This window comes from Podarcis vaucheri (assembly GCF_965113315.1).
Source record: "Podarcis vaucheri genome assembly, chromosome: 10".
Taxonomy (NCBI): domain Eukaryota; kingdom Metazoa; phylum Chordata; class Lepidosauria; order Squamata; family Lacertidae; genus Podarcis; species Podarcis vaucheri.
This window is the reverse complement of record NC_138748.1, coordinates 74,346,647-74,363,412: the sequence shown is the minus strand read 5'-3', so window position 1 is coordinate 74,363,412 and position 16,766 is coordinate 74,346,647. Positions and strand designations below refer to the sequence as shown.

The 16,766-nt window shown below is 45.9% G+C and overlaps 2 protein-coding genes and 1 long non-coding RNA gene across 3 annotated transcripts in view; 2 read left to right on the top strand and 1 right to left on the bottom strand.

Annotated features, from left to right (window-relative positions):
* The window catches only part of LOC309541504, a 146,244-nt gene extending 130,671 nt beyond the window's left edge, over window positions 1-15,573 (bottom strand). The window contains exon 1 of the long non-coding RNA XR_014223768.1: window positions 14,794-15,573. This is a non-coding gene — a long non-coding RNA (uncharacterized lncRNA). The remainder of the gene's footprint in view (window positions 1-14,793) is intronic.
* The window catches only part of LOC309541263 (uncharacterized protein), a 225,739-nt gene that overhangs the window by 126,922 nt on the left and 82,051 nt on the right, over window positions 1-16,766 (top strand). The gene's annotated exons all lie outside the window — the stretch shown is intronic.
* On the top strand, window positions 10,527-14,779 carry LOC309541349 (uncharacterized protein). The gene is made up of 2 exons (XM_082239146.1): window positions 10,527-12,347; window positions 12,398-14,779. The coding sequence occupies exon 1, from the start codon at window positions 10,882-10,884 to the stop codon at window positions 12,190-12,192; it is 1,311 nt and encodes a 436-aa protein (XP_082095272.1). The 5' UTR covers window positions 10,527-10,881; the 3' UTR covers window positions 12,193-12,347; window positions 12,398-14,779.

Genomic DNA, 16,766 nt, shown 5'->3' with positions numbered 1-16,766 from the left:
GAAAGGGTTAACGGGCACGAGGGATAGAGACCCCCCTGTCCCTCCATGGCTCGTCTTGGGGGGCCCCTCCGGCTGGAGAGATGGGGGCGCAGGACGTGGGGGGAGTGGTGCCAAGGAAGCCTCTGGATGCAGGGGAGACTCCGGGAGAGAGGGAGGGGGTCAAGGAAGTGGGGGGAGGAGGGAAGGCAGCATTGGCAGGGGGGGGGAGAGATAGGAAGACCACTCTTGGGGGGGGGGCGTCTCCATCGTGCCTTCCTCGGGAAATCTCCGGAGGGGCCGCCTTGGCTTCTCTCTCCCGCCCAGCAATCAAGGGGGGGGGCGACCAGAGAGGGATCCCTGGAAAGTGGGGGTCCTGTCCCCCCACCCCTTCCTTCCTGCAACCTCCATCCTCCTTCCACCCCATAAGCCCCTGCTCTGTCCAGACGCAGCTGTTCTGCCCAGTCCAACCACTGGTCCCCTGGAGAGGAGAAGAAATCCCGAGACGAGGGGGGAGGCCTTCTCAGAAGCGGCTCTTTGTTTCCGCAATCCCACCCAGGAAGCAGCCAGAAACCTTTTCCTCTCTCTCAGGCTTCCATCTTTAAGCGTCTTTTCCACTGAGGATGAGGATAATGTACACCTGTCATCAGAAACAGGGGTGCAGAGTCCATGGAATGGCTCTCAGGATTGATATAGAAGTTGCACCTCAAAAGCATTTCTGTTCCTCTTATTCTTTGAAGGCAGTGTCAGAGTGACTGGCAAGCTGAGATACAACCCATCATCATCCAGTGAAAGTAACTGCCTGAATCTTCCCAGTCAAAGGACCCATTTTCATGATAGACAGTGCCTGTGGCTGGAGGCTCTACACACCGGGTGTGCCTGTGCAGGCCAAAGACTGCCAGTATTAGCACAGGTGAGGTGTGTGACATTCCCAAATTTACAGACTGTATGTGAATGAGAGTTTGTGGGTGGGATTATAGTTTATGGCAACCCTGTGATTTTCTCCACCCATAACATTTTGTAAGCTAATGTTGCAGTACGAATTCCAAAATAACTAGAAAAAATCACAAGATGATAATAATAGTACAGTGGTACCTCGGGTTAAGAACTGAATTCGTTCTGCAGCTCCGTTCTTAATCTGAAACTGTTCTTAACCTGAAGCACCACTTTAGCTAATGGGGCCTCCTGCTGCCGTCGTGCGATTTCTGTCCTCATCCTGAAGCAAAGTACTTAACAAAAGGTACTATTTCTGAGTCTGTAACCTGAAGCGCCTGTAACCCGACGTACCACTCTAGACGTTATAGTATTAGTATTCCCCCCCCCAACCACTCTGGGCAGCTTACAGTATATATAGGTAAAGGTAAAGGGACCCCTGACCATTAGGTCCAGTCGTGGCCGACTCTGGGGTTGCGGCACTCATCTCGCTTTACTGGCCGAGGGAGCCGGCGTACAGCTTCCGGGTCGTGTGGGCAGCATGACTAAACTAAGCCGCTTCTGGCGAACCAGAGCAGCGCATGGAAATGCCGTTTACCTTCCCGCCAGAGAGGTACCTATTTATCTACTTGCACTTTGACGTGCTTTCGAATTGCTAGGGTGGCAGGAGCAGGGACTGAGCAACAGGAGCTCACCCCGTCACGGGGATTCGAACCGCCGACCTTCTAATCGGCAGGTCGTAGGCTCTGTGGTTTAACCCACAGCACCACCCACGTCCCTACAGTACATATACAAGACAGTAAAACATCCAAAAATTAAAAACCTCCTGATACAGCTGTCTTCTAAATGTCAGATAGTTGCCTCCTTCCTTGCCCTCTGAAGGGAGGGCATCCCATGTGGCAGGAGGCCCTCTGCCTGGTTCCCTGGAACTTCACTTCTAACAGCAAGGGAACCAGCAGAAGACCCTTGGAGGCGGACCTCCCTGTCCGGACTGAATGATGGGGGTGAAGATGCTCCGTCAGGTCCACAGGGCCGAGGCTGAGGAGGGCTTTAGGTTGCAGATCTTGCTCCTCCATAATGATCGATGTATAGTTAACAGAGTAGGTAAAACACTCAGAGGCAGGGGAAAAAAATCAGCTGAGAAATTTATTACTGAAGACAGATAAGCATGACAGTACCCAAAAAATAGCAAAAAATTAATTTACAGTAAAACCCTGACTTAGCAAACCAAAACAGCACTCAAGTAAGAAACAGCCAAGCAGAGTAGAGTAATAGCAGAATATGAAGTGGGAGCAGGCACATTTCAATACTGTAATTTATACATAGTTCAATGTCAGAGTAACCCTGGGACTAGATAACAAGCCTCCAAGTGGATGTGCCCCACCTGCCCTTCACGTTCCTCTTCCACACAGACAGAATCTGCCTTCTGGACTGTGGGATTCACGGTTGTTCTCCTCCTCTCCATCCACCAGGGCTTGACTTCAGGTGCAGCAGAATTCCCCAGCCCCCCAAGGATTTGAGACCCATCAGCTTTCCTCACCTGGTTTAGCCGGCCGGTTGAAGCCGTTGCTTGAACCCCTGTTGCATGCTGACAGCTTCTGGAAGCCACAGGTGAGAGCTGAGTGCAGGGTGGGCACCAAGGGTGGAAAAATGACCCCAGAAGGTGCAGGACATGTCCCCCACCAAAGGAGAACTACAGCTCCCCAACACCCCATGACATCTAGATTCAGGTAGGTAGCCGTGTTGGTCTGACGCAGTTGAAATAAAAAAATAAAAAATAGTCCAGTAGCACCTTAGAGACCAACTATGATTGTTCTAGGTATAAGCTTTTGTGTGCATGCGCACGTCTTCAGATACACTAACACAGATGTCACCAGACCCTTGTATGTCGTGGGAGGGTGGGGTGGGGTTTTTCTCAGAAGGTACTCCTACTACCATCTCCTACTACCCTTCACTATATGAGGAAGTGTGCATGCACACAAAAGCTTATGCCTAGAACAAACTTAGTTGGTCCCTAAGGTGCTACTGGACTATTCTTTTTTACTTCAACTGTGTCAGACCAATATGTCTACCTACCATTAAGTACAGGTATGTCCTGCTTTTCAGTGTCACTTTAGGATAGTCAGAAGACGGGCTCGAGTTCAGGCAGCACGTCATCATTATAAAGCACCATTGGGGTGGGTGTTTCCGCCTGGGATTCCCATGTGCCAGCTGCTTTCCTTCTGCTTCTCCTGCTCTCTCCATGCAATGTGAGGCATGTAGAGGGAGGTCCATCTCCAAGAACAGGAGCTTCCCTGAGCACCCATTCAGCTGACCCCAAGCACCAAGCCTTGCCACTAGTTCTCTGACTGACCCAGGCCACAGTCCCTGGAAAAGATGTAGACCTGGGTCTCACATAATGGTCCACATGGACCTCCTGAGGTCAGTGGGACTGTGCAGGTGATTCATGAAGATCTAGAGGTGGAAACGGGGGCAACCACTTGATTTGAAAGGCAGTCTTAGAGTAAAAATTCTTGCTAAATGTAGTTTTTATCAATCTCTTTATCTCTTCATAAATCATGTTCCAAAATCTTTGTATCTCTAGACAGGACCACCACATATGGTAGTATGTTCCTATCTGTTCCATACATCGCCAGCACTTGTTATTATTTGATTTATTTATTTTTGCAAGTTTTACAGGGGTCAGGTACCACCTATAGTAGATTTTCATAAGATTTTCCCTTATAAGGAAACAAGCCGTGAATTTTATATTTTTAGTCCATAATTCGTTCCAAATATTGGGTTTGATCGTATGTCCCAGGTCCCTCTCCCATTTTACTGTAATTTCTTTGATATGTTCCTCCTTTCTTTGCCAATTCAAAAGTAGTTTGTACATTTTAGAAAGTGTCTTTTGATTATTATATAAAATATCCTTCTCCAGATAGGATTTTTTTTGGTCAAATCTTTTGTTTCTTTTATCCTTTTCAAGGGCGGCTTTTAATTGATAATACTCCAGCCAGGTTATTCCCTTCTGTTTCAATTCACTTAGGCCCTTTATTTTCGGATCACTACTTGTTTCCTCTACTAAATCCTTATATGTTAGCCAATCGCTGTTCATATTCATCCTGTGAACTGACATAGATTCCATTGGTGACAGCCACCATGGTGTTTTGGTTACTACTGATTTTTTACTCCTCTCCCATACTTCATATAATGCCCTTCTCACAATGTGATTTAAAAATCCTTTGCGGGATTTAACCTTGTCATAGCCTATGTAGCCATGCCACCCGTACACAATATCCCATCCCTCCAGATCTAGGACTTCCGTGTTTTTAATTAATATCCAGTCCTTAATCCATGTCCAACACACTGCCTCAAAGTACAGTTTAAGGTCAGGGACCGCGAAGCCTCCTTTTTCCTTCAACTCTGTTAGTAGCTTAAATTTTATGCGTGGTTTTTCCCCTTGCCACATAAACTTGGCAAGGTCCTTCTGCCAATCCTTAAAACACTTTACGCCTCTAATTATAGGTATTGTTTGGAACATAAAAATCATCTTTGGCAATACCATCATTTTAACTGTGGATATTCTCCCCCACAGGAATAATTTTAATTTTCCCCAAGTCTCTATTTTTTTTTTTATTTCCTTCCACTTCTTCTCATAATTGTCCTTATATAAGTTTATATTCTTATTAGTGATCCAAACCCCCAAATAATTTACCTTATTAGCTACCTTTAAACCTGTTGTATTTTCCAGTTGCTCTTGTTCCAACTTACGTAAATTTTTCGTTAATAATTTGGATTTTCCTTTATTCAGTTTGAACGCAGAGACTTTCCCAAATTCTTCCAGTTGTGCAAGCGTTTTTTGGATACTTTCCACTGGATTTTCAGTGGTTATGATTACATCATCGGCAAAGGCTTTAATTTTGTAGTATCGAGTTCCTAGGTTAATTCCTCTTATATTTTTATCCTTTCTTATTGCTATTAAAAGTGGTTCCGAGGTGGCAATAAAAAGAAGTGGGGAGAGAGGGCACCCCTGTCTTGGCCCCCTTTCGATGCTGAACTCTTCAGTGATCTCGTTATTTATTAGCAGTTTTGCTTTTTCGTTATCATATATCGCCCTAATTCCATTAATTATTTTCTCCAGACCTTTGAAAGTTTCCAATAGGAAATTCCATGATACTCTATCAAAAGCTTTTTCTGCATCAACCAATAACATGGCCATCTTTTTACTTGGTTTCATTTCCACATATTCCAACGGGTCAATTATTATTCTTGTATTGTCTTTTATATGTCTATCCGGTAAGAAGCCCGCCTGGTCTCTGCTGATTATTTTGTTTAGAGTCTTTTTTAATCTATTAGCCATCACCCCAGCATAGATTTTATAGTTTGTATTCAACAGGGAGATTGGTCTATAATTTTTCATGTCTGTCAACTCCACTCCCTGTTTTGGGATTGGAGTGATCAGTGCTTCTTTCCATGATTGTGGTATATCTTTCCATCCCAGTATATTATTCATTATTCTTTGTAATATAGGGAGGATTACTTCTTCCAGGTTCTTATAGTACAGTAATGTGATTCCGTCAAGACCTGGCAATTTGCCACTCTTCATTTTTTTTTATTACTTGTGCCATTTCATCTATTTCTATATTGGAGTTTAGGGCCTCAACTTCTTCTTTTTCAATTCTTGGTAATTTATTTTGTTGTAAATACTCTTCCATTTTATTAACCTCTAAATGTTCTTGTTTATACAAATTTTTATAAAAGTTTAAGAATTTTATTTTTATTTTTACTGGGTCTGTTATTTCCTCTCCTTGATCCAAAATTTTATTTATAACTTTTTTTGTTTGCTTTTCCTTTATCATCCATGCTAACAACTTACCGGGCTTATTGGCGGACTCAAAATACCTTTCTTTTCCCCATTTAATTTTATTTTCTACTTCCTTATTTAATATACTAGAGATATGGGATTGCAATATCTTTATTTTTTGTAATATTTCATGACTTTCTGGATTTTTGATCAACTCTTTTTCATTAATTCTTATCTGGTTAGTTAGCTCTTGGATATTATTGTCTTTTATCTTCTTCAGCCTAGCCATTTGTTGTATTCCAAGACCCCTCATGTACGCTTTACTAAACTACATTTATGTCTGCATTCTGTTTCCCATTTATCTCCAAAAATTCCGCTAACTTGATTTTTGCTTGCGTCACTCATTGGTCGTCTCTCCATATAATTTTTAGTAGGAATGGTTTCAGATAATATCCCCAAAAACAAAACTAGGCTATTTATGTACGCAACGTCAGCAGCAAGGGTTGTAGTGGCAAAACACTGGAAAGATAAAAATACACCCACTAAAGAGGAATGGGTAGTCAAATTGTGCAAGTACTTGGAGCTGGCAAAGCTGACAGATGCAGTAAGAGATAAACCTTTAAAAATGGTGAAAGAAGAATGGGAATATTTAAATAATTATGTAGGGCAGTGTTTCCCAACCGGTGTTCCACGGCACACTAGTGTGCCGCGAGACGTTGCCTGGTGTGCCGCGGGAAAAATTGGCGGGGGGGGGGAATAAAGGGGGGGAAATTATTCCCCCACCGCCAGGCGTGGGGCTGGGGCGGGGGAAGCCCGGCTTCCCCCTCCCCCAGAACGGGACCCAGAGCCATGCCAAAGCTGCGTGCAGCTTTGGCATCGCTCTGGGAGCTTGCAGGGCTGGGGGAGGAGGAAGCCCTCCGCCAGCCTCCAAACCATGTCGGGAGACAGCGGGATGGCGCGCTGCGCCTCTCCCGTTGTCCCCCGAGTTTGCGGGGCTGGCGACGGGGAGGAGCAGGCTTCTCCCCCCCACAGCCTTCTAGCCAAGTCGGGGGACAGCGAGAAGGGTGCGCCCCATTTTCATTCCACAATTTCCCTTTTTTTTTAATAGTAAAAACACCCCACAAAATAGAAATATAGAAAATAGAAAGTATAGTAGAAGAAAGAAAACCAATTCAAAAAATAGTTGACAAGCCTTTGGATTCTAATTCTCCCCCCCCTTCCCCGGTTTAATTTCCCCCTGTCCACCAATCTATATTGTCTGCCTGGAGTTCTTAAATCCATAAATCACATTTTTGCCCCAGTTCCTTGCAGGTTTTTTCTTTTTAGAATTATTTTTAAAGTTATTTTTAATCTTTAAAACTGTGACGTTCCCCCCATTGTTCTTTCCATGTTGTAGTCCAGTTTCGTCTTGTTCCGCTGCTAAAACGTTCTAATTCAAAAATTTAGTAGCTCTGCAGGGGTCATTGTTATTCAGGAACAAAAACTTGCGTTCAGTCCCTTCCATTCTTCAATAGAAAATTCTATTGTCTCCTTTAGTCTGAACACCCTGTAGACAAAATACTGTTTCAGTTTTGCAGCTTTCCCAGAATATAATCAGTCATGTAAAATTCCGAAGGTATTTTTCCACTTACGACCATCTTTGTAATGTCCCGAGACTCCTCTAGGGGGATTGTTGTAACTTTGTTTTCTCTAGTCCAAAAGTCCGATTGTTATCCATGTTTTCGCCATTTTGTATCCAAATCTTAGCAAATTGTAGCAATTTGTAGCAAATTTAACCAGCAAAGTCCTCATAATAAAATCCTCCTTGAATTTCCGACTTTGACAGCTACTTTGACAGCTGTCAAAATCTCTGTCTCTTTTCGCCAGGCTCTCTCCTCAATCACCCCGGTTCCCGGGGGGGGGGTTAACGTTCTCCTTCTCCCTCGATTCTTCCTCCAGCACAGTTCTTGTAATTTCCCATCGTGAAATTCTTAGCTCTTATCAAAAATACAGCTCTTTTTGGACCTTGGTTTCCCAGTCCTTGTTTTAGAATGTTTACAGTAGGGAGGGGGACTGACTTCCTTTTCGGATCCCCCCCCCGCTCGTGTCAAATCCGAAAAAAATTCCTTTTTTTTCCTCCTTTTGAACCCGGTTTCCAAATTACTCACGGGTTGTTGTTAAAAGTCCGAATTCTCAATGGAAGAAGTCAGTGCTCTCCGCCGGATGGCATGCGGCTTTGCTCGGCAGGGATAGCAGAGGACTCAAAGCACCACGCTTCTCCCTGGCACCCGATCCGTAGCCTTTAAAAAGGCTCCTTCACGAGTCGGGAGGGCGCTAACGGTGCGAGCCGAGTCTCCATGTCCACGGCCTCCGTGGCCGTGGTTTTTAAGGGTCCCCGTGTCGCCGGCGCGGTAGGACCCAGCCCCTGCCGAGCAGGCTCCCTCCGGAGCTCAGAGGGAGTCCGCCATTCGGCGATGGCGCCAACCCGGAAGTCCCCCCGCCAAGTCGCGCTGCACCTCTCCCACTGTCTCCCGAGTTTGCGGGGCTGGCGACGGGGAGGAGCAGGCTTCTCCCCCCCGCCAGCCTTCCAGCCAAGTCGGGGGGCAGCGGCAAGGGCGCGCTGCGCCTCTCCCGCTGTCCCCCGAGTTTGCAGGGCTGGCGATGGGGAGGAGCAGGCTTCTCCCCCCGCCAGCCTTTCAGCCAAGTCGGGGGGCAGCGGCAAGGGCGCGCTGCGCCTCTCCCGCTGTCCCCCGAGTTTGCGGGGCTGGCGATGGGGAGGAGCAGGCTTCTCCCCCCGCCAGCCTTCCAGCCAAGTCGGGGGGCAGCGGCAAGGGCGCGCTGTGTTTCTCCGCTGTCCCGGACGGCTTTCAAAAGCCTGCCTTCAAAAGCCGTCCGGGACAGCGGAGAAACGCGATGCCTTTCTCCGCTCTCCCGGGAAGGCAGGCAGGGGGGAGCAAAGGCTTTCGCCCCCGCCCGCCTTCAGAAGAGGTCAAGGACCTTCAAAAGCCATCCGGGACAGCGGAGAAACGCGCTGCCTTTCTCCGCTCTCCCGGGAAGGCAGGCAGGGGGGAGCAAAGACTTTCGCCCCTGCCCACCTTCAGAAGAGGTCCAGGACCTCTTCTGAAGGCGGACGGGGGGCAAAAATCTTTGTCTCCCCTGCCTGCCTTCCCAGGGGCTTTTAAATCGCCCCGGATAGCGGAGAAGTCCTCCGCTGTCCCGGGCGATTTTAAAATGCCGCCCGCCAGCATTTTAAGATTGCCCCGGACAGCGGAGAAGTCCTCCGCTGTCCTGGGGTTTTTTAAAATGCTGGGGGTGGGAAGAAAAGCCCTTGTCCCCCCCCCAGCCTTCAGAAGAGGTCGGGGGACAGACTGTCCCCGGACCTGGTCTGAAGGCGGTTTCCCTAGGAACGCATTAATTGATTTTCAATGCATTCCTATGGGAAACCGTGCATCGCAAGACGAAGAGACTTGCGGAACGAATTAATTTCGTCTTGCGAGGCACCACTGTATCCGGAGAGGCGGCCTTCAGGCGAGTTTTAATTTTAATTTTCCTTCTCCCACTTAATGCCCCACGCTCGCCCGAGCAGCTTGCAGTCCTCGGTAACCACGGCGACCCGAGGGAGGGGAGGGAACAGGGAAGTCGAGGGCGGCGGCGAGCCGCGATGACGTCAGTGGGCCGCGCCGCCTCACCCTGGCACGGTGTGAGAGCCCCGGCTAGCGGTGCGAGCTTCAGAATAAGTGGGATCCGTGTGCGCGAGACCGAGATCGCGGGTAAGGAGCTCAGCCCTGGGCAGGAGGAAGCGGGGCCGCGCGTGCGGGCCACATCCCCACAGAGAGCGAGCCTCCCCCGGCCCACCACTCTGGGCAGGTCCACTTGCATGAGGGGGCAGCGATGGCGACGGCCGGCAGCTTGCCTGCAATGCCATCCCTCGAGCAGGCAAGGAGCCCGGAGGCTACCAGATGCGAGTCCTCTTTCCCACCCTGCTCGGGAGTCCAGAGCACTTGGTCGCATTCAGGATCTAGAGTGGGGAAGCGGGGCTTGTGTCTGGGCTGGACACATTGGGCTGCCTGTGCCGCTCGACCTGCGGGGAAAAATCAGGGTGGGAGTCACGACCGTGAGGCAGGGCTGCCAAGTGTTGCAGAAGAGGACACGGCCGTCGCACCTGTCCTTAGGTAGGAGCTTCTTCCGTGTCGACCTGCTGCCCTAAAGTCTTGGCTTTTTTCTTGGCTTTTTGGCGGTTGGCACAGAAGGAAGGCAAGGGGGAGGGGGGAAAATTGAAACTTACACTTTCGTGCGTCCCTCCCGGCGTGACACTGCGCGCTGACGTCACGGGGCTGTAATGGTGGTGTGCCTCGAGATTTTTTTCATGAAACAAGTGTGCCTTTGCCCAAAAAAGGTTGGGAAACACTGATGTAGGGGACAAGGGCTCAACCAGAAAGACCTGGCTATGTTTAGAATGATACCGCATAGAGAAATGCTCCCTGATACCAAGATGAGGGATTCCTTTGGAATGCAGATAGAGAGAATTGATAAGAATAATGATCTGTTGTGAGCTTGATGGAAGTGTACAATAGATGAGCTTTCCTGCTTTGGCTCATTTTTGTTTTTGTTTTTCTCTTTTTCTTTCTTTCTTTTTTCTTTTTTCTTTTATCTTTCCCATAGTTGCTTATGTTCTGTGTCATGTACCTCAATATTTTTTGTAGACTTTTTTCATTTTTTTCATTACTATTAACGAATTTTCCTTTGTAATTTTGGTTGTCTATATTTCTAAGCACCTGTTTACATGTACCTGTTTAAAGCAAAATAAAAGTTTTTTAAAAAAGAGAAGAAGAAGAAAGAAAAGAAAGGCAGTCTCAGAGGACAACGGTATTCTAAGATCATTCTGTGTTATTAAAGATGATTGAGGATTATGAAAGGTTGCTGATGCATTACGACCATTTGACATCATACCATTTTCATTTCCTAAAAATTGGGAACATGGGGAGGACATGGGAGAATGTAGGAGATGTTGAAATAAGAGAAGGTGCTAATGGAGGTTGATGTGTCCTTTTTTTTCTGTGTTCTCTTTCCTAAAACCCAAACAGAATTTCCTTTCTGCTCACTCTGAAAAAGGTGGTGGAGAAGACAGAATTGCAGGGGACAGGGCACCTTTCGTTTCATTAGGAATAGCCATTAAAATGTGTGAAATGTGGAATATGCTTCACTGAATGAGCACACATAGTTCACATCAACGAACACAAAAAGGAAATAACCCATTTAAAGGTATGGAGTGCGGAAAGAGCTTCTCTTTCAATGCAAAACTTAGAACACACCTGCGGACTCACACAGAGAGAAAACGTTTTAAGTGCAGGGAGTGTGGGAAGAACTTCAGTCAGAGTGGAAACCTTAAATTGCACAAACGGACTCACACAGGGGAGAAACCATATGAATGCCTGGAGTGTATAAAAAGTTTTCATGATAGTGGAAACCTAAGAAGACATCAACAGACTCACACAGGGGTGAAATCTTTTAAATGTATAGAGTGTGGAAAGAGCTTTAGGGATAATGGAAACCTTAGAACACATGAACGGACTCACACCGGGGAGAAACCATTTAAATGTATCGAGTGTGGAAAGAGTTTTCGTACTAATGGAAATCTTAGAACACATGAAGGGACTCACACCGGGGAGAAACCATTTAAATGTATCGAGTGTGGAAAGAGCTTTAGGGAAAATAGAAGCCTTAGGAACCATCAACGGACTCACACAGGGGAGAAACCATTTAAATGCATCGAATGTGGAAAGAGCTTTAGTGATAATGGAAGCCTTAGAAAACATCAACGGACTCACACAGGGGAGAGACCATTTAAATGCATGGAGTGTGGAAAGGACTTCAGTCAGAATGGAAGCCTTAGGAACCATCAACGGACTCACACAGGGGAGAAACCATATAAATGTATCGAGTGTGGAAAGACCTTTAGTGAAAATGGAAGCCTTAGACTACATCAACGGACTCACACAGGGGAGAAACCATATAAATGTATTGAGTGTGGAAAGAGCTTTAGGAACAGAGGATATCTTAGAACACATCATCGGACTCACACAGGGGAGAAACCATATAAATGTATCAAGTGTGGAAAGAGCTTTAGTGATAGTGGAAGCCTTAGGAACCATCAACGGACTCACACAGGGGAGAAACCATTTAAATGTATTGAGTGTGGAAAGAGCTTTAGTAAGAATGGAAGCCTTAGACTACATCAACGGACTCACACAGGGGAGAAACCATATAAATGTATTGAGTGTGGAAAAAGCTTTAGTGATAGTGGAAGCCTTAGACGACATCAACGGACTCACACAGGGGAGAAACCATTTAAATGCATAGAGTGTGGAAAGAGCTTCAATCAGAGTGGAGACCTTAGAAACCATCAACGGACTCACACAGGGGAGAAACCATTTAAATGTATCGAGTGTGGAAAGAGCTTCAGTCAGAGTGGAAATCTTAGAAAACATCAGCAGACACACAGGGGAGAAACCATGTAAATGCATGGACTCTGGAAGGAGCTTCAGTCAGAGTGGAACCCTTGATTTATGTCAACAAACTCACACAAAAGACAAACCATATAAATATCAGGAAAGTAGATAGAGGTTCACTCTTAGTGGAAGTTCAAAATCAACAGACTCATGGACATGAAGAAGTTTAAGAGTTGAAACCCTTCAGACCATCAACAAACTCAGAGTGGAGAAGCAGTTTAAATGAAAAGACTGCAAAAAGTGCTTTATTTATAATGGAGTATTTAAGGAACAGGGACGCAGGTGGCACTGTGGGTTAAACCACAGAGCCCCAGACTTGCCGATCAGAAGGTCGGCAGTTCGAATCCCCGCGACAGGGTGAGGTCCCATTGCTCAGTCCCAGCTCCTGCCTACATAGCAGTTCAAAAGCATGTGAAGTGCAAATAGATAAATAGGTACTGCTCTGGTGGGAAGGTAAACGGCGTTTCTGTGCACTGCTCTGGTTCGCCAGAAGTGGCTTAGTCATGCTAGCCACATGACCCGGAAGCTGTACGCCAGCTCCCTCGGCCAATAAAGCGAGATGAGCACCGCAACCCCAGAGTCGGTCAAGACTGGACCTAATGGTCAGGGGTCCCTTTACCTTTACCTTTATTTAAGGAACATCTAGGAACTCTCACATGGGAGAACCCATTTAGATGTATGGAGTGTGGGACGTCTTCCTCTCAGAGTCCACTCTGAGCAATGAACTCAGCAGGAAATCATTCCTAAAAACAAGAGGTATATGTGAAGTTCTGGTGTTTAGATGTAAAACAGTATAATAATGAAATAATGAAGGCAGCATCTCACAATGGTGAGTATAACTTTAGATGAAAGTACCTTTGGTTTTTGCTCCAAACTCTGTCATTCTCCCACCGCATGATCTCCAAGCACTGCTTCTTCACCAGAACTTCATCGCTGCCTCCTGCGGGTCATGAAGAAAACTTGTAATACTGAAATTGAATGGGATATTTTCCCCCAAGCCTAATTTCAAGAGGGGGAAGGAGGGGCTTTAGGTACCAGGGAAATCTCCTGGTGGGGGCATCTTCACTCTTGAACCCCATGGGGCAACCCCAGAGCTCCTGCTTTTTCTGGAGTTTGGGGAAGATAGCATCCAGGGAGACTCCCCCTCCTGCTGTGACCAGCTCCCTTCTCCCCTGGTCTCCTAGAGCACACAGGAAATCCAGTTCAGACCCCATGAGCCTGTACATGATATTAAGAGGTGTTGTTTTTTTGTCCCAACATGCATCACTTTAATCTCCTTGACAATGAGCTGTATCTGTTCATTCACTCCCTTTGAAGAAGTCCTTTTGGAGCTCCTTGCAATCTCTCTCTGTTTGAACAACCCTGGAAAATTTGCTGCCATCAGCAAACTTTGCCCCCTCCCTGCTCCCTCCTAAGTCTAGATCATTTATGAACAAGTTGAAAAGCCACAGGTCCCAATACTGATCTTGAGGGGACTCCGCTTCTGCTCCTCTCCATTCAGAGAACTGTCTGTTTACTCTCTTGGTGTTTCAGAAGGAGGGCTGCCTTCCTGGTGGTGGGATGGCGATGAGCCAAAAGAGGGAGAAAAGGGAGCAGACCGGAAGGGGAGATATTGCAAGCTGAGGAGGAAACAGGGTTTGGTGGGCGGGAAGAGTCTGGGGCAGAGAGCAGTTCAGGCTCAGAGGGAGGAGAGGAGGGGGCCAGGAGTCCCAGCGGAGGCCGGCTGCTGAAGCATCCAGGGAGACCCCCCCCTCCTGCTGCGACCAGCACATGCCTTTGAGTCTGGCAGTTAGAACTCTTAGAATGTGGGGATCCCATTTTTCAACCAAAGCCAAAACCAAACCAAAAACCCGCTAGCCTTTTCCCAGGTCTTTCCTGACCTGACAGTCGTTCGTCTCCTCTATGAAGGACTCTACAAAGCCCTTCTCCCTCTTTATCCCATGGGGTCCCAGCAACCTTTTCTGCCTCTTACACGCTAGGAAAAAGAGTCCCTTTCCATTGGACGCCTGGCAGCCCAGTGCCAAATCCGGCTGCTCCAGAGAGAACGGAAAGGAACTGGAAACGCCCTTGCGCTCTGACGCGCACCAGTCACTTCCTTCCGGATCTTGGTGCTGCCGGTGCAGCTGCATTTACGAGAAAAAGAGAAATTGGAAACCGAGCCCAAGTCCCTTGCTATCCAAACTGGCCACTTGGACCAGCCTTGGGGCGTCTTCCTTGGGAAAAAGGGAAAGTTTCAGATCTCAGGTTCCCCGACAGGGAATGAGAGCTTTGATTGGCGTTCTCCCCTTGCAGTTCATTGCCTCTCTAATTGCAGAACCCCAATTCTCCCGTTCTCCCCTCCCCCTCCACGCTACCTCTTTCCAGGAAGGCTGGGAGTGAAGACCGTCAGCAAAAGAGACAGCCAAGGATGAGAATCTGGGTTGTGGGTGTTTCAGAGAATCCCGCCCACAATCTTCTCCATTCCTAGACTCACGTCCGCATGCGCTGCTCCTGGCCACCCCGGGGTCTTTTGCTAGATTAATTCATGGCCGGCCTGGGGCTGAAAATAAACCACCTAAAAACTAAATTACTGACAAAAAGCCTCACAATGGAATGGGGGGGGGGGAGAACTTCAAGAAAAAATACGCCTGGAAATTAAAAATAAGGTTAAATACCTAGGGATCTGGATTTCAAATAAAAGTTTAAATGTATATGAGGATAATTCTAGTAAAGTATGGAAATAAATTAAAAAAATATGGAAACCTGGACCAAACTCCATCTCTCACTCTGGGGAAGAGTCTCGGTTGTGAAAATGAATATCCTTCCCAAAATGATGTTCTTATTCCAAACAAGGCCCATTTTAGGAGAAATGAATTGTTTTAAGGAGTGGAAAAGGGAAATGTCTAGATTTATATGGAGTGGAAAGAAACCGAGAATTAAACACCAGTTATTAACAGATCAAAAGGAGAGAGGAAGTTTTGCGTTGCCAGATTTGGAATTCTACCATGCGGCGGCAGGATTGGTTTGGATAAAAGACTGGATTACACTACATAATTTACATAATTATGTAAAAAATGCTTTATAAGAATAAGGGTGAAAGAAGTTAGAACAATATTATGTTAAACTTAAACAAATGGAAATAAAGGGGAAAATCGGAGACAAAATAGTTGAAATGTACAATATAGAATAAGATTTGAGAGAGGGCATGGTACTGCTGAATACAATCCTGTAAAAGGGAACACAGAAAAGGGAGATGTGAGGGAGTCTGGAAAAAGGGTTATGAAAATAATTTGTTAGAAATTGGATTTTTATGTCTTTCTATGTCTTTTTTTCTTTTACTTTTTTCGTTGTTTGCTGTATTTTTCCGTCTGTATTCGATTGGGATAATGTTTTTCTTTTTTCTGATTGTGATGTGTGTTTTATTGTTTAAAACTTTAATAAATATCTTTTTAAAAAATAAAAATAAAAAACTGGATTACACTAAAAGATATGGACCTATTAGACTTGGAAGGCCACGAGAATCGGTCTGGATGGCAGTCTTCTTTAATATACGAAAAAGTGAAGGTCCACAGGGGATTTTTGAGCCATGTGATAAGAAAATCGTGATATAAAATCTGGAATAAATATAAATACCCTTGTGGACATCACCAAGAGAAGCCATATACTCATGTTAGAATAGTTACAACTAGCAAAACCTACGGGAAGAGTTAGAGGAGAATTGAACCAGAAAATATTTGGAGAATGGAGGATATTTAAGGATTATATAAGATCATACTGTACCAACCACACCATATTAGCAGAACTTGAGTGATACTTGTAAACACAACAAATATTGTTTGTGGAGTAGACGGGAACAATATTAAAGACACCATACCTAAATCACAGAAAAGGTGGTCACCACAGAAATTTGAATGTTGTCGTTTTTCCTGTCTGCCAGGTTATCTGATATTGCCATATCTGATTCCCTTTCCTGGTAGTCTGGCCATTCCTTTGAGATGGTGATTTCCCAATTCCTGAGACAATGGGAAGGTTCCCTCACCCGCTCCCTCCTTGCAGAGAAAACATTTGGTCAGTTTGGGAATCAAAATGATTTCAGGTCGGTCTTCCTGTGCTACTCCAGACATGTGGTCTACATATCTATGTATGTGCTTGATTGGTACATTTATGAACATTTATTATATATATAAGACCTCAATTTTTTTATTACAGGATTCATCCAGTCCAGCCTTTCGCATGATGTATTCTGCATATAAGTTAAATAAGCAGGGAGACAAAATACAGCCTTGTCGTACTCCTTTCCCAATTTTGAACCAGTCAGTTCCATATCCAGTTCTAACTGTAGCTTCTTGTCCCACATAGAGATTTCTCAGGAGACAGATGAGGTGATCAGGCACTCCCATTTCTTTAAGAACTTGCCATAGTTTGCTGTGGTCGACACAGTCAAAGGCTTTTGCATAGTCAATGAAGCAGAAGTAGATGTCTTTCTGGAACTCTCTGGCTTTCTACATAATCCAGCGCATGTTTGCAATTTGGTCTCTGCTTCCTCTGTCCCTTCGAAATCCAGCTTGCACTTCTGGGAGTTCTCGGTCCACATACTACTGATA

Coding starts and splice junctions, on each gene's coding strand:
- LOC309541349 (XM_082239146.1), top strand. CDS start 10,882: ATGAGCACACATAGTTCACATCAACGAACACAAAAAGGAAATAACCCA.